Source organism: Antechinus flavipes, chromosome 5 (assembly GCF_016432865.1).
Source record: "Antechinus flavipes isolate AdamAnt ecotype Samford, QLD, Australia chromosome 5, AdamAnt_v2, whole genome shotgun sequence".
NCBI lineage: Eukaryota > Metazoa > Chordata > Mammalia > Dasyuromorphia > Dasyuridae > Antechinus > Antechinus flavipes.
This window is the reverse complement of record NC_067402.1, coordinates 79562992-79588005: the sequence shown is the minus strand read 5'-3', so window position 1 is coordinate 79588005 and position 25014 is coordinate 79562992. Positions and strand designations below refer to the sequence as shown.

At 34.8% G+C, this 25014-nt stretch overlaps 1 protein-coding gene across 4 annotated transcripts in view; it reads right to left on the bottom strand.

Moving 5' to 3' along the window:
* Window positions 1–25014, bottom strand: part of DIP2C (disco interacting protein 2 homolog C) — a 593021-nt gene that overhangs the window by 268715 nt on the left and 299292 nt on the right. For 3 of the 4 annotated variants that reach the window (XM_052001629.1, XM_052001630.1, XM_052001635.1), the window contains exons 2-3: window positions 8380–8451; window positions 6316–6483 (exon numbers count right to left, since the gene is read on the bottom strand). In XM_052001629.1, the coding sequence (XP_051857589.1) occupies window positions 6316–6483; window positions 8380–8451 (240 nt within the window). The remainder of the gene's footprint in view (window positions 1–6315; window positions 6484–8379; window positions 8452–25014) is intronic. The other variant, XM_052001631.1, reaches the window with a different exon arrangement.

Below are 25014 nucleotides of genomic sequence, written 5' to 3'. Positions count from 1 at the left end.
TGGTGGAGTTGTGAACGAATCCAACCATTCTGGAGAGCAATCTGGAATTATGCCCAAAAAATTATCAAAATGTGCATATCCTTTGATCCAGCAGTGTTTCTATTGGGCTTATATCCCAAAGAAATACTAAAGAAGGGAAAGGGACCTGTATGTGCCAAAATGTTTGTAGCAGCCCTGTTTGTAGTGGCTAGAAACTGGAAAATGAATGGATGCCCATCAATTGGAGAATGGCTGGGTAAATTGTGGTATATGAATGTTATGGAATATTATTGTTCTGTAAGAAATGACCAGCAGGATGAATACAGAGAGGCTTGGAGAGACCTACATGAACTGATGCTAAGTGAAATGAGCAGAACCAGGAGATCATTATACACTTCGACAACGATATTGTATGAGGACATATTTTGATGGAAGTGGATTTCTTTGACAAAGAGACCTGAGTTTCAATTGATAAATGACGGACAAAAGCAGCTACACCCAAAGAAAGAACACTGGGAAACGAATGTGAACTATCTGCATTTTTGTTTTTCTTCCCGGAATATTTATACCTTCTGAATCCAATTCTCCCTACGCAACAAGAGAACTGTTCGGTTCTGCAAACATATATTGTATCTAGGATATACTGCAACATATCCAACATATAAAAGACTGCTTGCCATCTAGGGGAGGGGGTGGAGGGAGGGAGGGGAAAAAAAAAATCGGAACAGAAATGAGTGTCAATATAATGTAATTATTAAATAAAAAATTTAAAAAAAAAATCTTTTAGAAGAAATAATAGGGAAATATAAAACAATGGATAACAAAAATCTTTTTCATGGACTGTTACATTGACAAACTCAAGAAAAACAAAATGGATAAAGAGCATATATGTCTCAGGTTATAAAATGAATTAACCTAGTTTTCTTTATGTAAATAAGTATAGGACAGACATTGCACATGAACAAGCATTAAGTTGAACCCAGAACTGAACAAAAAGTAGAGATCATGTTCAAAATCAATTTTTTTAAAGCTGAAAACCACTTTGAATGGTCCAAGATGCTTCCAAAAAAATAAAAATAAAACAACTTTTAAACATCCAATACGATTCCTTGGATACCACATAATTACAAATGGTGAAGCACTATGATCTTATGAGAATCAAAATTGCAAGTGATCCAAAGAACAACTTATAGACACATGATAGAAACAAGTAGACACTACTATATTACTAGCAACATAATAAATGTTTGTCTAGTTGAAGTAGATAAAGACTTGCTTGGGAAGTTATTGATAATGCAGCATCTAGGACATACATGACTGGCAAAGGGTCAATCAATGGGGTACACAGAGGGCAAGGGAATGAAAAACTAACAGCCTGGAAGCTATCCTGGTGGCAATAACAATAATAGCAACAGCAATAATTTGCCCAAGGTCACAGGGATAATAAATATCCAAGGAACTTAGATATTCTCTGGCTATTAAGTGAAATGTGAAAACATTCAAAGGGATCATACAAGATGAGAGGGTGAAGATGAGTTCAAATCCGCTCAATGAAGTAGCTATATTGATGAGATCATGGAGGTTGAAATGAAAGGCAAAGAAAAAAAATTGTTTCTTCCCTCTAAAATACTCTAATGTTGTTCCCTTCCCCCACTTCTTAAATAATTTTGCTTTGTTGAATGCTACTACTGGACTTCAAATCAGGTTCTCAGCATTAATTATACCAAATTTTCCAAAGGCAGGCAACTCCAAGCCATTAAATTCAGGGATAAAAAGTGCAATACATTGTTACCTCAAAATTATTATCCAATACAGTAATTTTTATGCTGAGTTTCCCAAAGTAACAGTAAACAAACATTTAGCTCTCCAGAATTTGCTGAAGTAAAAAAAAAAAAAAAAAGATCATGGCATCCTTGACATTTAAGAAATGGGAACAGTGATCAGCAGGCAGCCATCTCCAATGACTGGGTAGTAATAAACACTGCTTTCCAAGCCTACTTTGCCTTTTAAATTTTTTCAAAGCAGAAATCAAAAGGAAAGGGTGGTAGTGAATGAAGAAAGCAAAGAGGTAGCATAAAGAGCATAAAATGTCTTCTAATGGGATATGTGTTTATGTGTTTAAATGAGCCTCCCTCACTTGCATGGGTATGTGTGATTGTGTGTGTGTGTGTGTATTACAAAGTTGAATATCCTTGATATCTACCTTCCGGACTAATTTTTTAATGTTTTCTTGTCTACCTGTAGCATAAAAAAAGAATCTAATTTTGTTCATTTTGCAAATTGTGTCCCTCCAAAAAGGAATAAAGTAGAGAGAGAAGAAAGAATAGAAAAAAAATAAGCTGAAAAAGAGAAAATAGTAGATTTGAATTGTTTTCATTCTTAAGCAAAGAGTACAAATACCACTACCTCCACAAAAAAATGACTTTCCTCTTTATTCTTCTAGCTTCTAGAAGGGTACTAACAATAAAAGTTCACATTATTCACAACTCAAACTGCTCAAAAATTCACAACATACTTTCCTTACAATTTTGTGAGAAAATAACAATATTATCAAATTATTGAAAATATCATTATTTCTATTTTATTGATTAGGAAACTGGTTTTCTCATATTCATCTTGTGAGCAAATAATGGACCTTCTGAGGTTTTCCTTTACAATGTGGTACATATGAGGTGGTGGAAGAAACAGGGGCCATCCACCCTACAAGCCAGATGACCAACTATGGAAATCAAGTAAGTGACAGATAGATTAAGAATTGTGCTTTCAAAGAAATCTAGAAAGACCATCATAAAATAATGTAAAATGAAAAAAGTCAAAGTAAAAATGAATGTGTGAAAAATTCTGATTTGTGAAGCCTTAGTAGGAATGACTAAAAAACTCTATTTTCTGCATTGAAATTAATTTAACTACAAAGAGGTACTAAACAAATTGAATTAACTTTATTGTATAATATTGTTTCTAATAAATCATTTAATTTTTTGAAATGGGAAAAAACTTTTACATCTTTAAAGATGTTCATATAGGTAATTTGTTCATATAGGGCCATATGTGGGATTAATTTGTTCATTTCTGTATGCTGCTGGATATTGTGAGGAAGGAATTTGAAGAAACTAAAGAGTGTCCAAAGAGCAGCACAGAGAAGAGTCAAAACCCTCAAATATGTGATCTATAAGAACTGTTAGAACTGAGGATGTTTAGCCAGGAGAATAGAAAGCTCAAGAGTAACATCATCATTATCTTCAACTATATGTTAAAATAGGAATATTTGATCTGGAAAAGAGAAGGTTTCATAGGAACATGTTAGTTATGAAGAAACTAGAGATACCTAGAAAGAAATTCCTCAAGGGGGACATGAATTTGTCTTCAAATTATCAGGTAGAAAGATTTGTTATTTTGAACCTAGTAGATAGAAGTGGGAGTGACAGACAGAAGTTTCAGAGGAGAAGCAGACTTGAGCTCCTATCAGGAAAAAAAAAATTCTTAACAGTTACAACTGCCCCAAAGCAAAATTAGCTGCTTCCAATGTAGAGGCTTCCTTCTCACTAGATTTCTTCATGCAAAGACCAAATGGATGCTATATTATAGCTTCTTCTCTAAACAAAGAGATGGACTAGATGGATGCAAGTTTGCTACTAATTCTGTGATTCTACGGTAATCCTTAAGTTCACACTTATGTGTCATGCTATGTTATGGCTTTTGTAGCTCCAATTACCATAGTAACAAATTATTCCACATCAATACCCTAAAATGCCTCACAGCGCAATGACTTTGCTTAGGAGGACTTCCGGAACAAGAAGCTTTATTAAGTGCCTTCTTTAATACTTCAAGTTAGAAAAAAATTTTTAAATGCAAAATTTATCTAAATCTCAAGAAGTAAGCTGGCTGAATGCTCATTCCAGAATGGAGTCAAACTTCACTGTAGCATTCTCATTGATAGCTTTTGTAGAGTAAAAGTAATATTTTACAGACCAGCACATAGAACAAATACAAGCTATTTAAGAAAAATATGTCAAACATGTTCTTAGCATTTATCCGATGAGAAATTATTGATGGTAGCATTAGTAATCCACTTCATTATGTCACTGCATCCTATGGTGCAGAAACAGTAAGGACTTAATTATAGAAACACACTTTGGACACACAAAATTGTACTCGTAAGAAAGATAAGGACACTGGTTTCTTCCTCATAAATTTGCAAGAATAATGAGTTAGAATAGTTAATGGAGTATGATGTAGGAAGTTAGAAAAAGTCAGAACAAGACAAGCACCTTGGAAATCCTAATTATATTTTCTACTATAAATGTGCTAACATTTTTCCTACAATAGTAAGTTTAAAAATGAAAAGAAATTCCTTGGAAATACCTTACATGTTTTAGAGAAATTAGTGTGAAATAATACCAAATTATTTCCTGCCAACATAAAAACTCTATGATCTATCTTTTTACATATGACAGAATGGGAAGGGAAAAAAGGAAAACTAAACAATTTTGGAGTCTTCAGTATAAGGAAAATCATTATAAAAAGTGAGTTCAGTCAAGAAAGAATTAAATTCTTTAATTTAGAAACATCTGCTTCAGTTACTGACTTGCTAGAGAATTAAGTTATGCATAATGAAGGCCTTTATTCACTCAGGAGTAAACCTCTAAGAGAAAAAGAATAGTGGAAAAAACCCACCAAATAACACAAGGAAGCAAGACTGAGTGTCAATCTCCCATAGAACATGAAGTTGGGTAACCTATCCTAAAATCACAGATGAGAGTGCAATGATGTTTTCTACTTCTTTTTTTTTTAATTTTTATTTAATAATTACTTTATATTGACACTCGTTTCTGTTCTGATTTTTTTTTCCCCTCCCTCCCTCCACCCCCTCCCCTAGATGGCAAGCAGTCCTTTATATGTTGGATATGTTGCAGTATATCCTAGATACAATATATGTTTGCAGAACCGAACAGTTCTCTTGTTGCATAGGAGACTAATGTGGGTAAATGGCTCTTGTACACAAAACACTCTCCTATCAAATTAAATATTTTTTCCTCTCATGTTCAATGGACATGTGAGTCTTAAACAAAAAGAAAAACTAAAATGGTATTGGATGACAAGTCACCACCTTGCTGAAAATAGACATCCGTGTCACCTCATATGTTTCTTCTCTCTTTTCTATCTCTTTATTGGCAATGATATTATAGGCTTCCAGGTCCATCAACAACTGGCTGAGGGTCATATTACAAAGGATGGATGGAAGAAGTGGTTAGGAAACAAACCCAACAGGAAGGATGAAGAGGGGGAACCTTCATCCCCTTTGCCTTTAAAACAGAGGTATGCACCAATGGCTTAAAACATTTTATATTAACTGTGTATTCTAATGTTGTCTCATCAGCCTGACATGGTTAAATTATGAAACTTGGGAGTCAAGGACCACCGTGGACATTTACTGGCATAATGATCTTGGGCAAGCCACATAACCATTTTGTACCTCACTTTTCTTAATTTTTAAAATGAGAATGATGGAATCATGCTCCAAGGTCTCTGCAAGTTTTATATCTATAATTTCTATTACTTGGACATAATTCAATTGCAATATGTTTATGGGAGGTGGGGGAGAGGATAGAGGGAGATATGCCACAGGATGATTGATGAGGCTTAAACTTTGGTTTATAAACATCAATTTTCTTATGATGTAATCAAAAGGTTCATGTTTTCTTTTTGGGCTGAGAGCTTTAGATTGGCTAGTTTTGAGGGTTTTAAAAATTTGTTTATTTTATTTTATTTTGCCTTTGGTCTTCACATTCATTAGTTTGGGTTTTTTCTTTATTTCTTTTTTGGTTTTTGCCAAACATACTTTCTGGTTATCTGTAGAATTTACTACTTTACAAGTCTTTTAAAAACATAAGTGGTTTGATGTTCAGAACTGAGTCCATCCAGCCTTCCAACAGATGTTTGACCATAGAATAATGGAACCGATAGGAAATCAGAGAAATCTAGTTGAGTAGGTTGTGAGTTTTCAAGGTTTTTTGTTTTTCCCCAATTCTAGTTTTAAAAAAAGTTGTAAAATAAAAAAATGGGAGAATCATATAGAAAAGCCCTATGAATTGAGAGTCGGGAAGACAACGACCTAAGTAACCTTCAGTAAATCATTTCAGTTTTCTGGGCCTTCGTCTATGAAATGGAAGAAATGGATTAAAAGGATCTTTAAGATTCTAGTAACTCTATGGTTTTATAATTCTTCAATTTCAACGATAACAAAGTTGTGTTGAGTATTGTCTGAATTTTAGGTTTCTTTACTGGACAATGAATCCTCTACTACTTCTTTCTCTTTCTTTTGAAAGGAGTGCTCACCAAAACGAAAGTAAAACAGAGGCCGGGTTCCCGCGGTGCTGGCTGCCCGGTCTCTGGCCGCTGCTTCTCGGATGTCACACACCCCGATGTTGGCGGAACGGAGCATCCTTCTTGTGGGTCCTTCACTGTGCTGCAGTCTACACCGTACTGCGGCAGCTCCATTCGCTGCTGTAACAAGTTGAAAAAAAACTAATTAATTCAAATTTTAGTTTTTTTTAAATTTGTTACAGCAGTGAGTGGAGCTCCCGCCCCCATGCAGAACAGCACACACAACAAACAAGGGACCACATGACACAGCCCGGCGCCTTCCACCATTAGGGCCCAGCCAACATTGGGATCAATCATGTTCTTTGCAAAGCTGCGGCTTGAGAACTATCTTCTTGGGAAATGCCTCTGTTTCACTTTTGTTTGCAATGCACAGATGGAAAAACAACCACAAGGACAACATACAACCAATCCATCCCCAGCCTTCTTCCAAAATAGGGAAGATTCCACTTCTTTTAAACAGTTCACAAGTGGTGTGGTTATTTAGGTCAGCATTAGCTATGATTCTGTTGGAAGGAGGAGAGAAAACACAACAAACCATGGATTTCCATCAGTTGTCACCTTACAATTGACCTTGAGTGGTTTAGACATGTAGGGTTTGAGCAAACCCAACTGGTTTTTGGTCATGAATGTTCTGGTGAAAGGGGATCACCTTCCTCTTTCATATTAGATCCAGGAAGCAGTAACATCGATGCTATCCTCCAGCTAGCCAAAGCCTGAGAAAGATACTCTAATCTCCAAGAATGTCTCTCACGAGGAATTGGAAGACAAGGAGAGTTCTGTTCAAATGAGTCAATGCTCTATTCTTCCTAAATATCCTATTCATATTATAGTCTAAAAAACTGCTAGTCATTATCATAAAGGGAAATAAGAAGCAACAATACATTATGTTCCCACCCATTTTTATGTTTATTTGTTTTTTAAAACTAAAGGACAGAAAAAAGAAATAGACTAAAAATTAAACAAACCTAAACAAAATTAAAATGAAATCTGCAAAGTCAGCAGAAACTCAGCATACAAATTAGCTCCCTTTGAACATACTTTGCCATTACATAGTGGTAGGATGCCACCAGATATATCAAGGTTAGTTACAGTAATTATTATCTAAAGATAGTGGAATGTTTCTGTGTGTATGTGTGTGTGTGTGTGTGTGTGTGGTGTGTAAATCTGCATGTGTATGTGTTCTCTACAGAAATTCTAAGCAATGCTTTACAAACTGAAATTTATAGAATAACATGAAAATACAGTTTATGAGATCAGGACCTCTTTAACTTCATAGTATAGGAGTTTCATTTTTCCTAAGGAAAATAAACATTTCTTAATTAAGTTCATTTAGCATCAGCTAGCATAAAGTCAGCACTCAAGGTCACTCTTACACCACAGATAGGATCATCTGAGAGTTAGACATCAACACTTCATTCCAACACTGGCCCCTTTTTCCTGGAATTTACCAAGGCTCAGGGAGAGACTAACATCACCCAAGTGCAAAAAGACAACATTAATTAGCAAATCTGAGAAAGCTAGCATGAGGTAGATGCTGTACATATGAGGAAAATAAATAAAGCCTATCTGACATAAGCTACAATTTAAAACACAAAAAGTCTCTGAGATTTCATAATCACAAACAATATTTTGGAATCTTATTTCCAGGTAGAAATCTTAGGCAGAGAATGAGGAAGAAAGTATTTTAAAATCCTTACTGGTCATTTTTATAAGAATGGGGCTTTAAAGAATAATTATTACATTATTTGCCATAATCTATATGAATGACTCATGAAATCAAGTATCCAACTGATTTTAAAAACTACATATGAGCAAATGGCCATAAAAAGGGATGTAGAAAGGCACAAAGAAATATGCTATTTACATAGGAAACGTATATTAGATCAGTGTTTATTGTGCATCCAAAATATTCTCTGGTCTCAAATGATCCATCTTATTTGTCCTGTGCTTAAGGTGATCAGTTCTCAAGACCTGTCAATCTTTTAGATTTTACGGCACCAGCCAAGATTTACATACCTGGAGGTTGTGGCAGATAGGCCCCAATTAATTTTGACCTCTTCTTTTCATAACCTTTCTGTGTGATGTCACCTGTGAGGAAAGAAAAAAAATATTTAGTAAGCCTTCCATGATATGAGCTTTCTGACTACACAAATCCCAAACACAGATCCACTATTGCCTGTCCAACACCATTTGTTAGATTTGACAGTGATAATAAACCCATCAAGACACAGTATGACCATTCTTCTGGGTGTTCTCTTTCTTTTCCTTCTCCTCCCTGAGCAAAAACAAAAGAAACCCCCTAAGCCCACCTAATGCATGTTGGAGCCACTTGGGTAAGTGACCCTCCCATTTTGATTTACTCCCCCAGTGCAGCATATTCTAAGAGCCTTCAATCTTATTCCAATCTGCTGTCACAAAGCTTTCAAATCCAGTGCTAGACTTTCATTAACTTAATCAACAATGGATTATGCAGACTGCTTAGGCCAGTGATGACTGGCAAAACACATTACCGATTAGCATCTTTTTTCATTAATGGGATTTTTCTAATCAAGCATGGAGGTCACAAAGATTTTGAACTGCTGCTCTGTTACTTCAATAAAGCTAAGAGTGAAGGTGATGTTTTCAAAAAAATCTAAGCCTGTTACCCCTTAAAAGGCATCCAGCATAGAAAGCAAAATATAATAGAAAAGTGCTCAGTCTTGATACTAAAAATAAGATTTTTAACCTGTCAAGTATTCAGACAGAGAAAAAATGTATTTACATTTTCCTCTAAGTGAAAAACTATTAATTATTTTTGGATAAAATAACTTTCTTTCATAGGTTGTCAGAAATTTGTCCTTGAATTTTTTGAAGCTTTCAAAGTGAATTGTTTTTGGTTTTCTTTTCAAAATTATCTTTCCTGGAAGTGATAATTCTGCCCTAACATCACTACTACATCAAAGATTTTTTTTGATAATATACAAAGTTTAACAAGAAAAAAAAAACATGCATACAAAGGATTTAAAATTTTAAAAATGGCTAAACAATTGTGATAAAGGAAAAAAAATTAACACAAAAACCCCTCAAACCAGAAACTTAACCATTAGCCTTATTTTCCTTTTCACATCCTCCTCCTCTATTTCTCCACCCTAGTCATACTCTCTCCAAATCACCACATCTGAAATATTAGAGGGAAGAGGAAAATATTTTTGGATTGGAAGAATATGTAGGAAACAAAGAGTCTGTACATGTCGGGAAGTTCCAAGTCTTGGTCTTTCCTAATATTATTAACAAACAGTTAACTTCACATTAATTTTTTAGAAAAAGAGCAAGATTCACTTGTGAATAAACAAATAACACATTTTAATATCCTAACAAGATGTTGCATTATCACCAGATAAACATTCATAGGGAATTTTCTCTCCATCCTCACTCAGGAGATCACAGCCTAGTTCTTAACTTCAAGTGTTTCTTTGGGAAGAAGTCTACATTGAAACTCAAACTCTGGAAAAAATTGCTCTTTATTTTTCAATCTGTCTCAGACCACAAATGTGGCCTAAACTTCACAAATTTTTCAACTGGTTGCATGAAATACATTAAAAGAGTCCTTCCCATCCTCCAGAGTTCAAACCAGGAAAAACTCCAAAAACACCAAAAGGAGATTTAATTTAAATTCAGAAACATGTGAAACACAATAGGCAAGAAAACAAATAATTAAGAGCTAATACTTAAAGGATGGGGAAATGAAGGGCAGGGACCTCCACATCTCAAAATAACTCCATAGTTCTTTTTCTTTAAAGGGCAGAATTAAATCCCATTTAGCCAACTATGCTAAATGCCTCAGCTCTTTGTTCCATAACACATTAAAAAGGGAAAAAAAAAAAAAAGATTTGGGAGAGAGGTTTAACTGTCCAGGAAGTGAATGCTTTTCATATTTATTTTTTCCCCAATTGTGTCCTCTGAGAGGACCTTACAAATCCTAATTTACTGACAGTTCTTTAAGCACTGAGCCCTCTCCTCCCTTTACTGAGCCTCCTTATATTTTCCAGCTTCTACACACTCCCTCCTCCCCACTGGTAAAATACCATCCCTCAGCCTTCAAGGCCAAGTTCAAGTAAAGACATCTTTGACTTTCCCTGGTCCCTCCTTCAAGTTTTGTACCACTTAATTAGTGTAACACTCATTCAGTAATTATCATAGTCTTTCTTATATTTTTAGTTCTTTTTATCTGTATACGTCATCTTAAGTTCTTTCAGGATTGATTTTTCCGCTTCTTTGTTAACTCTCCTCCTACAATAATCTTGCAAAGGTCTTGCACACAATGTTGTATTCAATAAATACATGTTAAATAATTAATCGAAGACCCAGAAAGTACACACAAACACTACTTGCATTCTGAGTAAATGAGGATACATTTTATTTATGTAGAATTTCCAAGCTTTATTATGGTTTTATTTCTTCAATCTTTTAACTGTTTGAAATAATACATACATATATAATATATGTGTGCTTGTGTACATATAATAAAAATACATTATTCTAAAGACAGAATGACATAATAGTGAAAGAACTAGCAATGAAGCCAAGATTATTTGCCTTTTAAAAGAGTTGTTTTTCATGTCTGAAAGTAATAGCTTGCCAATTTCGTGTCCAATCATCTTTTTAAATTATACTATGTTATGGAAATGCTGTTTTATTCCATAAATTAAAAAAAAATTAAAGAACTGCTTCTGACACATATTTGCTGAAAACTCTTCGGGCCACTAGTGCTTAAGAGGATAATTTGCACACACATACACACATACAAAGGAAAGAGGCAAAAACAGAGAAAGATATATATAGATATATAGATATATACACACACACACACACACACACATATCCTATATATATATATATATATATATATATATATATATATATATATACCTTACATTTTTCCTTATTGCTTTATATATATATATATATATATATATATCATTTGAAACTCATAACCATCGTGTAAGATTAGTACTTTTATTACATTATACATGAAACATAGACAACTTGATGCTGGACATCCCTTCATGAATGAAATCATAGGTCAGGAAATACACAGACATCCCCCAAAATCGCCCATCACTATTTATTTTAACGTTATAATAAATATATTTTATAAAATACTGGATGTCCCAAAAATCTGACTATAGGATGCCTAAAAATCTTTAATAACTTCAGAAATACTATGTACCTGCAAAAAGATAACATTTCAAAAGTTGAATTGTTTTAAAAAAAATATTGTTGTATTTCTTATTAAAATCAAATAAAGCTACCATCTTGTGATATCCATTACTTTTATTAACTTCATAAAAACTTTCATCAGCTGCTGTTCAGGGATGGAAGGGATTGCATTTGTAACCTTAGCTGTAAGATCATCCAAAGAACTAGGTTTTTGTGTATACACAACAATTTTCACATGACTCCACAAGAAAACATCTAATGGAGATAGATGAAGTGACAGTAAAAGTCAAATAAAAGGACTTCCTCTGAGGTCTTAAGAAAATAATATTGAGAAACTATTCACAAAACTTCACAAAGACAATGTAGGTAAAATTAAAAGTAAAAATGAATTATTTTAATCTCTTAAAACTAAGTATTAAATAAATGGAAATAATTAAACTTTCAAATTATGTTTTTGTAAGTTTGTAGCATTTATATATCAAATTATTAAAGCTTAAAACTTTACTAAGACTTTTGGGATACCCTTTACATTTTATTTGTTTAGATTATTTTAATGAGGGTCAGCATGGTTATATTCTGTATTCACCTCTTTCTGGCTCTATTAGAACATAAGCTCCTTAAAGATAATGACTCATTTTGGGGTATGCATCCTATCACAGGGATTTACACTTAATGGGCACTTAATTAAATACCACTGAATGATTGGCAATAATAGCAGAATTGGTTAGAGGTGGAAAGATTATATTTTAATTCCACTTCTCAAACTTAGGAGGCAGCATCCTATAGAGTACCTGAATTCATAATCTCAATTCTGTCACTAATTATGTGACCCAGGATCATCTTTTAGCTCCCAAGACAACTCTATAAGAACCAATGATACAATGTGATTTGTTAATATTAGAATTTCCACAAGGAAAAAAAAAATGATGTAAACTTTTCAAGATGCAGTGTTCCTTCCTCAGGTGTAAAAATGAGGGAAATGGACACTAATCATTCCTAGGTTCCTTCAAACTCTATATACTGTGACCCTAGGAATCTGCAGAAAAATCAATAACACAGAAAGAAAGAGATATTAGGGAGCCTGGGTAGTGGAATCCCTAAGAGGTTTGCTAGACTACAATGAAAAGGGGACAATGGGTCTCCATTGGGATAGCCAAACAACCCCCAAGGGCCCCAATACTAAAAATAAACTGGTTGCAGATTTTTCTCCTGGCAGAAATCCAGGTATTTTTAATTTTGAGCCAATAGAAGCTTCTTTGGACTGTTGGATAAGGCCAAGAAACAATAATGCATTCTAGAGACTTTGTTTTAAAGATAAATTTTCTAATGTAGGGTGCTCACCTGCTTCCCTTTATTTAAAAGGCAGGATGATAAATATTCCTCAATTAGAAAAATGCTTACATGCACAACACTTAAATAACATTTTCCATCCTGAATAGTCTCTTGATTGGTAAAATAATGACCTCACCAATAAATTACAGGTGTCATCATCCCAGAGCTCAAGTTAGGTCTAAAATCTAATCCAGACATTTCTATTTTTTCTAAAGTCACTGCAGGCTCTGTAATATCAGTCAGTTGTTCCTTTTCTCTCTCTCCCAAATTCTGGATATATCGTAACAAAAGATTTATGTTAAATTTAATGACAGAATTTAGAGTAGAGCTAGACAAACCTCAAAACAATGTAAGCCCTTTTCCACATTTCTAAGCAAGAATTTATCCCCTTACAAATGAGCTGCTTGCCAAGAGAAACAAAAAATATATTTGGTGACTAAGAATTGATTTGCATGCTTGCAAATCAGAAGCCACATTAAAATTACCCTGGGATATTCACAGTTAATGAATCACCAGGCTCTTAGAACTACCAGTAGTTTTAAGAACCTCTAATAAGTAGTTGGGTTGTGTTTTTTTTTCAGTCACATCCAACTGTTTGTGACCCCATTTGGGATTTTCTTGGCAAATATGCTGGAATGGTTTGCCAATTCCTTGTCCAGTTCATTTTACAGATGAAAAAAACAGTGGCAAATAGGTCTAAGTGAACTGACCAGGTAATAAGTGTCTGAAGCCAGATTTGAATTTAGGAAGAGAAGTTTTCCAAACTTCAGGCTTAGCACATCCATTGTGACAGCTAGAGAGGCAGCTAGCTGCCTCTCCAGTAATAAGTAGTTATTTTTTATTTTTAGTAACATTAATTCTTCATTATTGCCTACCATGGACTCTTTACTTCAGTCAAACAATGTTGTACATCCCTGGAACACAACTTGCTTATGCACATTTCTAGAATGTCTTTCCCCCTCTGTTCAGTCAAATTACTTCTCACCTCCCTGCCAGAAAATAAATAAACAAAAAATCTCAAACTCCTAAGCTTCCAATCAGTCTTTTCTATGAACACTTCCTGAATAAATACAATCCAGTACAAATTCCTCACTACTGGGTACTCTCTAGGCATTTAATTTTGCCCTATTGATATTTTTTCTTAATGTCTATATCTTTTTCAGGCAGGTACTTATTTCTTGTTTTCCCATTTAATTTGTTAACTCTTTGAGAACAGGAATCATCCTTAAAAATTGAAATATACTGGGCCTGGTATAATCCCTACAGGGAAAATAAACTTTAAAGATTGATAGTTTATCATATTTATAGATATAAATGTATTTCCTCAAGCACAGATCGGAACATTTCACTCTCCTACTCAACAAACTCCAATGGATTCTTATTAACTCTACAACAAATATCAAACTCTTCTATTTGGCCTCTAAAACTCTTCAAAATCTGGCTCCCAATCTATCTTTTCAGCCTCATTATAGATTACTCCCCTTCTCACACTCTAAAGTCCAGCCAATCTGGCCTTCTCTCTGTTCTTCGTACATAGCTGAACATTTCCCTTCCCCATGTCTTTGTATAGGCTGTCTCTCCCTTTTTGTTTTCACCTCACATTACACTTCTCTTCAAACACAATTCAAGCATCACTTCTTGATATATAACACCTCCTGATTTAAGATATGAGTGCCTTTCTTCCATAATTTGAATGTATTTTGTATTTATTCTGTGTATACTTATCTAAACTTTCTCCTCTCCTTGAATGAAACACTTTTTTAAGAAGGAATCATTTCATTATTTGTATTTGTATCACCATTGCCTGGTCTGTTCAGTGCATGTTATTTAAGGAATATTTCTCTATTGATTCACATAACCACTTATTCTCTTCTTTGTGTCAAGTATATTCCTTTATCCATACCAATTATTCAACATAGTGCAAATTAACATATTAAAATGGGCTAATATCCATTCCAACCTGAATGTTGTCTACATTTTTATAGCCTCAAAAGAACTGCTGGCTATCTTTTGTGTATCTTTAGCATGATTTTATGAAAGGATAGTACATTTCGATCCTTTAACACTCCTGATGAAACTGGTGATTATAGACAGAGAAGAAAAGCAAGAATGTTGGCAAAGAAATAAAGAGATACAAATAAGGAAAGGGGGAAATAGTAAAACTGGTTACAAAAAAAGAAGAGAGAAGTTGAATATTTCATCATTTACATACTCTTTTATGACATGTCCCATAACCTAACCTAAGTAATCTAAGAAAATACTTCTGCTATTAAAGACCTTAAGATATAAACTGGCAAAATCTTATTTTTTTTTCATTTTTATAAATACTCTAAGGGGAAAAAAGATTCTACATGAAACATAAATGTTTAACTTCAAAAATATCTGGTAAAAAAGTAAGTTAAATCAGGGAAACTTGACCCCAAAATAATTTAGTTATGAGTATATCCCAGTATAATGACAAATTTACTGAGTGATGCTATACTATGATTAGATTTCTTGGCAATCTATACTATACAGTTAGAAATAGATAATTAGAATTTGATGGCCTGAACTTAACTAAAGTTGAACATTCCATGCTCATTTTTCATGCTGCTTTGTATTTAAGAGAAAAAACCCAAAAGTTAAGTTGCTAGGGTCTTCCAAAGCATATAAATATATAGCATATAGAAGTAAGTTAATACATCACAGCACTATTATTAGCAGTAAGGCAGAAATCACACAAACATTATTCAACAAGTGACCCATAAAGCCATAGTTTTAAAGGTCAAACAAGCTCTCACACAGATAGAGGTACATCTGTGAGCTTTACCACCTAATCTTCCCCTTTTTCCTAGTACCTACTTCTTATATATAATGATGCAGCTCTGAAGACAAGCTGTTCACTGTAGATGACTCAATATCAGTGTCATCTTCTTGGCATTAAGTAGTTGAATGAAATAAGGCTTTTCCTAAGGAAAATTATGACTCATTTTGTTCTCCCACATATGGGGTAAAAAATGTGAGGGAAATTAAATAGTTTTATCTAAGATGGTTCAAGCTCCAGAATTAACCATAAAATACAAAGAGAAACAAGTTTAGAATTTATTTACTTTATTGTCTATATTAATATTTTAAGTACATACTTAGATAACAAAGCTTTCTTGACAATACAATTTCTTCCTTGCAGTTTGGAAAATTGTAATTAAAAATTGAAGAAGTCTTTCAGTTGGGTAAGCTAGGTCTGAAGTCAGGAAGACTCATCTTTCTCAGTTCAAATTCAGCCTGAGATATTTACAAATCCTGTGATCTCGGGCATATTACTTAAACCTATTTGTCTCAGTTTCCTCACTTGAGTAATCAGCTAGAGAAGGAAATAGCAAACTACTCCAATATCTCTGCCAAGAAAACCCCAAATAGGGTCATGAAAAGTCAGACATAACTAAAAATAACTGAACAACAACAATAGCAAACTTTAATTTTTTAAAGTAAATATGCTTTTATTGAAAGGATTTTGTATTAGAGACCATGAATCACTTTCTTTGTCAAGTCCTACTATTTCCATCTCCATTTCTATGGTGTATGTATCCTTTTCCTGGCTTTCTTCAAGGTTCAACTCAAGTTTCATCATTCATCTCAATTCTTCCTCTACACATCCCAATCCCCTACTGCTAGTCTTTTCTCTGAGATTCCCCTCCACCTTAGACTCTTAGGTGTATATAGTTGTTTCACATTGTTTCTCCCATTAGAATGTAAGCTCCTTGGGGAAAGGAGTCATTTTTTGTTATATTTCTTTGTGTACCATTCATCTAGCACAGTGTTTGACACACTGATGACTATGATAGTTAAGATAAGGAGTTTTTTGGTGGAAAAAAAATGTAGCCACTTTCCCATTTTTAAGAATAAAAAAAATTAACAGAAAAGTAGAAGCAGGAAATGTTGCTATTTTCATGATAGTAAAAGAGGATGAGTAATTTTTCTGAAAATACTTTACAGTTGGTGCTATTTGAAGGAAGTACCTACTCAAATACTATATTTAATAAGCTAAGTCTAGAAGTGTACCTTTCTTAAAACAATGATCTATTGTTCTCAAAGAAATTATGTGAAACTTTAAGCTGGTTTCCCCAGCTAAATTTTTCTTATTGACTGTTATAAAGAGATCTATTTATGGGTTAGTCATTTAAAAAAGAAAAAGAAAAATGCAGAGGAAGCATCTATGGCAACATGAAGTTGGACAAAAGTTTAGAAGGGGAAAGTTATTCCTCCTCTTGCCTCAGGCCCCTCTCCTACCAACAGTACAAACATTTTTTTTTCCATCTTACATTGCAAAAGAGCCTGGTGGGCAAAGGAGGAAGAAGGAAAGTCCAAACCCTGAGTAAAAGCTTGAACTTCAGAAAAGTCAAGCATTTTCTTCAGCCCAGAAAATATAAAGTACAAGTTAACATCTCATATCTTGTGCTTGGCTCCTTGGTTCTCCCATTCAGCAACATTCTGCCAACCCTGTTGCCCTTTGCGTTTGCCAACATTGTGGCCTGAGCTCAGCCAATTCTAGGGATGTCTCCTTCAAGTTCTGCGAGGATCATGTGGTCTTCAGGCATTTCCTAGTTCCCCAAGAACGAAATATTTGTGTCATAGCAGTGCTTCCATGGCCAGGATTATTGCAAAGTAAACAGCCTGGTTTAACAGGAACGGTTTCCATTCTTAGTGTCAAGAGTTTATTTCATTATTTAATGCTGCAACGAATGCTTTATGTTACAAAAGCGATCATCTCCATGTTTGGAGTTTTATGGTCTTTAGGAACCTTCCTAATGCTGCTTTCCTAAGCTTATTGCTTTATAAGGCTTAGGGGGCACCCTTGGAAGGAATATAGCTCTTTCAGAGCTGCTCGTGTTCATCTCTTCACTCTAGTACGTTTTCTGTTCCCTAGTGGGGAAACAGCTTATACTAGGATGCTCAGAATTAGGTTCACTCAGTCACACTTAGACCACTGACCTAAAACTGGTTAGAGACATAAAACCAGCACTTACTATGTAACAGAGACAGCACACAGTTTAATAAGATAATAGACCTGAGTTCCAGCACCACAACTAATTAGCTATATAATCTCATGAACATTATGTTTTTTTTCTAATGTTACTGATTCCTTTTGGTTTTGTACACCATTGTCACTGTATTTTCCACTTTACCACTTCCTCTTTCGGTGTCCTTTAGGAACAACTTTCATAACAAAGAAAAGTAATTAAACAAAAATAATCAATGTAGTGATATATCATAATGGGACTAAGAGTTTTATTTCAAACAATCTGAGTTCAGCTTGCAACAAGCCATTTGTAAAAGTGTATTTCACTTCCCCTATTTATACAATGGCAATAAATACACACATAATACATATATATGTATATATGCAATATGTGATATTTATACAGTTTTTTAAGTTTGCAAAGCTCTACATAAAGTTTTAAGTCTCATAACAGCACTGTGAAGAAGGTATTTGAATAAACTTCATTTTGAGGAAACTGTGGCCAAGAGATGTTAAGGCAATTGTCCAGGGTCAAACAACTATTAAGCTACTGCCATGGGACTCATAGCTACTTCTTCCTGACTCCAAATCCAATGTTGTATTCACTACCACATTCATTGCCTCTACAATCACCCATTTTCATAGAGTTGCTATGAATCTAATTAGATAACAGTTTGGATCATAAAATACTACAAGTATAAGGAGTATACATGAAGTCAATCAATACATGATTATCGAGTACTCAGTGTTCTATGCACTGGCAGAGTATCAAAAGAAAGATAAGCCATGAAAAACCAATGAAGGTCTTGGGGAAGACAGAACATACTTACTTCCTCTTGATATAGAGAGGTTCATTTGACAGGTCCTGGATTAATTGACATTATTGCTATTTTTATCTCCCTTTTGAATTCTTAATCTCCTTTAGGGAAAGGACTCTGTCTTATTAATCTTTGCGAAGTCTCTGCACTTGGCATAGTGCCCTGAATACTGCAAATACTCTATAAATGCCAGTTGACTTGAATTGATCCAAGGCTAATGGAACTCAGAATTTTGACATGTTATGCTGAGTTCTTTTTGCATGGTTTTTGAAATACATGGAACTCTTGAGTCCAATCTCTTCATTTTACCAAACAGATTTCACCTCTTACCTCAACCTATCATGAGAAAAATAAATTGACAAAAGGAGCTAAACTTAGAAGCTACCTTTGTGTCTTCAGAATCTTCAACAGATAATCAATTTTAGGAAACAATTCAAGATTCAATCATCAAGGCTCAGCTCTATCTCTTTCTCTCTAAAGAAAGCCTTCTCCAGGTATTATGTTCCACTGTGATCTTGTCTTTCAAATCCCATAGAAGAAATTCCTGCTGATATGAAAAGGGTAATGGGTTGTTATAGGAGGAACCTATATTTCTATACAATCAGAGAATCTTAGGGTTGGAGGAACCTAGAAGGCCAGATACTCCAAATAGTCCTTGACCAAAAATTTCCTTGATGCATCGTACATAAAGCATTATCCATTCTTTCCTGGAAGACATCTACAAAGGAGAAACTCCAGTAGAAAATAAGTTCCTTGAGGACAGATATTCTGTTTTTGTGTACCCCAAATACATACAGTAATAGGGGTTTAAAATCACTCACTGAATTGAACTCCCTTTCCCTCAAAGCAGTCATTCTTCTTTTAAATGTTTCTGATGTTAAAGAAGATAGTAACCTGCTAGTCAGCAACTTCCATGTACCATTTTGCCCTCTAGGACAAAAAAAGTCCCAAGCCCTTGATGAGCATTTTCCTATCCTGCCTAAGCAATCTATTCATCAGAAAGCTTTTCAATGACAACTGTTTTACATATATTATATGTCATCTGACCCTATGAGTCAGGAAACGTGAATATTAATGTTCCCATCTCAAAGGATGAAGAAAATGATATTCAAAAGTGTCTTCCTCAACATTGCTCAGGTAAAGTCAACCATGATGAGAACACACATTGTGGAAAGAAATTTTTTTTTCTTTCCACAATTCACTTCTACAGTAGAGAGCAGATGTGAAAAGGGTAATGCTCTCTACTGTTTTTTCCAAATTCTATGATTCTTCTCTATGATTGCTCATATAAGTCACATGGCCTTGTTTCTATTTGAGTTTCATACCCCTGTGCTATGTATATTAGAGAAACTCAACATAATGGCTATTTGAAATAAAACATAATCACATATCATTTTAGCCAAAAAAACTACCATTCAAGACAGTCCTAGCATTCTTTCTAAGCTAAATTCTTATGATCACGTATTTTAAAAATGAAGTATAAGGAATAGAGGAGAAACTTTTCAAGAACAATACATTTATAAACGTATAGGCTTTAACTTTTAAAAAATAATCTCTTAATTTCCCCAAAAAAAGTTCATTACAGCATATTAAAAATAGGAAGGAACAACATAAGTTTTTATTAAACATTATTATTATGTGTCAAGCACTTTTCAAACTTTAACTCATTTGATCCTCATAACAACTCTGGAACATAAGGTCTGATTATTACACCATTTTGCAGTTAAGAAAATTGGGGCAGGCAAAGATTGAATGCCTTGTCTAGCATTACAGATAGAAAGTGTCTGGAGTTGGATGTAAATTCTGGACTTTCTGACATCTTATGCCTATCACAATCAAGAGAATAACAGAACAAAGACTGTTGTTCAGTCATTTTTCAGTCGTGTTCAATGCTCCATGATTCCATTGAGGTTTTCCTGGCAGAGGTACTGGATTAGTTGTTTTTTCCTTTTCAAATAAGAAAACTGAGGCAAACAGGATTAAATGCCCAGGGTCACGCAACTAGTTAGTGTCAGAGGCCATGTTTGAACTCAGGAAGATACTCCAGGCTCAGCACTCAATCCACAGTGCTAATCTAACTGCCCCAACACAATGATAATATTATATAAAATGACACATGAACCCCTCAGATCCTGAGGCAGCATGCTATAGTGGATATGAACATAAGGTCACAAGGGACTTGGGTTTAAATTTTGATTCATACACTAATTTAAGCTTCTTCCTCTGTAGGATGGAGATGATGACATTATCTACTTACTGGGAATCTCAAACATTATAATATATGTAAAGCCCTTTGCAAATCTTTAAGCCCCATAAAAATACTATCTCTTATTATTCTTGAATTTTTATTTACAGCACAGTTTTTTTTCACCTCAAAATCCCCTTCAGGTTTGCTGTTTAGTATCCAGAGAGTCAGGACTAGGAGGGATCAAAGAAATAATCAATTTTTTACTCAAATCCATCCTAAACAAAAGGGCAAAGGGAGGGGGGATTTATCCTGAGGCAAGTTTGAACCACTTTCTGAAGCCTCTAATCTTACAGTAAAAGAGATCCTGAAAGCCCAACTCCTCAGTTCCTACATGCTCCTAAAGATCTAAAAACAATTCAAGTGGAACTACAAAAAAAAATCTTGAAACAATCTCATAACATATCAGATTCCTCTCTGTCTCTATGCAGATTTCCCAAGCCAAGGATTCTTTTTTTTCTAAAGACAGGACAGCGGTGATTTCTCCAATTCATAAGGTACATGGTATTAAGGTCTGAGGAGACAGTTTAGGATGAAGTTAGATGAAGCAATTGGGACTGTAGGAGACATTATCCATGCTAATTCTCACCAACCAACTATTCTTAAGATGAGGCAAGTGTGAGTGAAGGAGCCATATTCAGGAAACTTCCTGGGACTTAGCTGTGGCTCTATGAGCTACAGAAAAGGAAAGAGGCTAATATGGTACAGTGGAAAGCATAATGGACCTCACGTCAAAAAATCTGCTCTTCCAAAGCTGGTTTGCTAATGACCTTATACAAGTTACTCTCTGGATCTCAGTTTCCTCATCTGTTGCTCCCTTTTAATTAACCCTTCCCCTTCATTGATTGCTTCCCATTTTTCTCTGGGATTCAGTTATTTGAAGTGATTCAGTTATGGGAAGCAACCAATGAAGGGGAAGAATTTTAATTACTGTGATTAGAGAAGTCAGGTTTAGAGGTGCTATAGGATAACATGAATTTAGAAGCTATTTCCAGTTGAGAAAAACAAATGGAAAGAAAGGTGGACCTCTTTATGTAAACAGAAATCATGACACACATTTGCTATTTATATCTGGCTGAGGAGGAATTCCTGAAGCTGGAATGGTCCAAAATCAATAGGGCTCCAATTTTCCACCCAGATATATAAAAATACACACATTTATTCTCATATTTTCTCTATTTCTGTCTGTTTGTCTCTCTCAATCAAATGAATAAACATTCATTAAGTACCTACTATGTGCCAGGAAGTATGCTAAGAGCTGGGGATATTAAAAAAAGACTACAAACTTTTTCCATTTCTCTTTCTTCCTTGCCTTCTTCCAGCACACACACACACACACACATACACACACACACACACACACACACACACACACACACTCAATTTTTGAAAATATTTCATAGGTAGTTTAACAGTTTGAGTATATGGAAAAATCCTTTTAAAATCTGCCCTTTTTAGGAGGCTGGGGAGAAAGCACATTTTGGTGATATTCAAGTAATGCAAGGTGACTAAACTGCTCAGTCCTCTGTACATCAAAGAAAAGCATCATGCTGAAAAGAAGGTTTTTCTTATAAATGAGTAATGAGATAATCTCTGGGAACTATAAGCACCTTCTGTTAGAGAATCCCTGCGGTGCTTCAGAGGCATTTGTTTCTGGGTAGAATCAGAACACTCCTGACGCTGATTGCCTCAAACCCCAATGAGCAATCCAGCAATACCAATTTTCCTAACAGGTGCAGAATGAGGGACCCACAGCTCATGATATTGAAGGCTATAACTTCCACACCAACAGATGTTTTCACAAAAAGAAAGCAGTCTCAAGTGCCAGAGTGATGGTAGCCAGGGTACTACTTTCATGGTGAGGTGAAAAGAGAGGAAATAGTTGAATATTTATACCACCATCACACTTCTGTACTCTGCACTAATTTAATCAAGTAAGAATAGAATAGAAATAAGAATAGAAAGACAAAAAAGAACTGGTCCCTGCCCTCAAGGAGTTTAGATTCTCTCTGGGGAGATAATATTAAAATTCCAAAATAAATACAAGGTATTTTTTTGTTTTAGTGGGAAGGATACCAGAATCTGGGGGAGCAAGAGTGGGGCAGAACAGAAAAGGCACATTCAGCATCAGGGTAAGGGGTACCCAGAGCAAAATATCCTGTAAAGGAAGTTTGAAAGCCAGCTGGGCTGGACTGTGAAATGTAGACAAGGGAGTAAACCATAACAATCTTAGAAAGGTTAAGCCAGGGACCATGCTGTGAATTTCTTCTTCTTGTACATAGTGTGTATGCTAGGGGCAGGGGGATAGGGGAAAAAGGAAGATAAAAGAGATCTTTCTGTAACTACCATTATGCAGTATTCCACTAATTGGTTATGATACTTGAAAATGGAATGGGTTCCTAAGGGATCTGTTTTACCCATCCTCTAAACAGTCACTTTATTCAAAGATGCAAGAGCTACTTAGGGATGCATTCATTCTGTTCTTATCTTGTGGGCAGCTAAAAGGCACAGCAGATAAAGTACAGAAGTCAAAATATTCAGGAAGACCCAAGTTAAACTCCTTACTCAGATATTTATAAATAGTGGACCCTGGATAAATTAGCTGACAACTTTATGTCTCAGTTCCCTCATCTGTAAAATGAGGATTAAGAATAGCATCTACCTTACAGGGTTGTTGTAAAGGCCAAATGATTTAGCATTTGTAAAACACTTGGCAAACCTTAAAGCACTGGGTAAATGCTAGCTATTATTATCTTTTCTCCCAATTCACAATCTTCCCACTATGATGGGCACTGCTACTATGATGTTGACTGCCTGTGCCAACTGCTTGTGGTGAGCTGGCTTCTGTCTGATACTAAGTATGGCAAAAAGAAAAAAAAAGATTCTATAGAACTAGATGTCCTGAGTATTAGGTCAGACTTTCCCTTCTTAACTTCTCTTGAACTGTTTTCTCACTCGTAAAGCTGAAAGGGTTTGACTAGACAATAGCTTCTTCCATCTCAGCTCAGAAATTTTGTGATGAAATGTATGATATAAATAAAAGGAAGAGAATTGGAGGGAGGAGGAAGGGAAAGGTGGCAAAGAATCTGAAATCATGGTTCTAGTCTTATCCCTACCCCTTAATAATAATAACATATTTGTGCCATCCTTCCTCTATCTGTACAAATAGTCATGGCAATGGTTATCCCAATGGTGCAATTCAAGAATAGCAACTCCAAAATCCAAAAATCTACCCACTGATTTTTGTGAGAATTAGATAAATTGAAATAATAAATCAAAGCACACTGAAATATATATATATATATATACACCTAATTCTAGTCTTAAATAATAGAAGCCACAAAGTTGGATATCATCATCTAACTTCTTCTTATAGTGTCTTCTTATAGTATGAACATTATTGTGACACGATGGTTCATGTCAATGTCACATATGTTCGAGATGATGGACTCAGAGAGTAAGACTGAAGAATATATTTCTTGGACATGGCCAATGTGAAAGTTTGTTTGGTTTAGTAGGCATATTTTTACAGAGGTTTCATTTTTATTTTTCAGTGAGATGTGAGGAAGGAAATAGATGTTTGTTAAGTGAAATAAAAATAAAATTGATATTTAAAAATAATTATATCTGTTTTTAGTACTTAGAATGGGGCTTGACATACTGTAAGCATTTTATAAATGCTAGCTGACTAATGATTTTCCTAGATCTGGTTCTTGAACTCCAGAATCTTTTGCTGGGGCTCTTTGGTTCTCTAAGAAGGCAAGGATTCATTTCCATGAAGTGGGTATTCCAAGTACCTATTTTGAATCAACTCAGTATGCTCTGGCACAGCCAGAAATAGTAAGATACTTGCTACCCTTATTTACAAGAAATCCTGACTTTTTAAAGGAGCTCTTTGCCATTCTCCCCAGTGCTCTTAGCATCCTTTCCTGGCACCATTTGTTTCAGTGGTGATAAAACCACATCCCTTTTCTTCCTCTGTCAGAAGCTCTCTATTTATAGTTTTTGAATGTTGGTCTGGGGGAGGGAGAGGACCTTCTATGCTCAACTCCCAATACTGT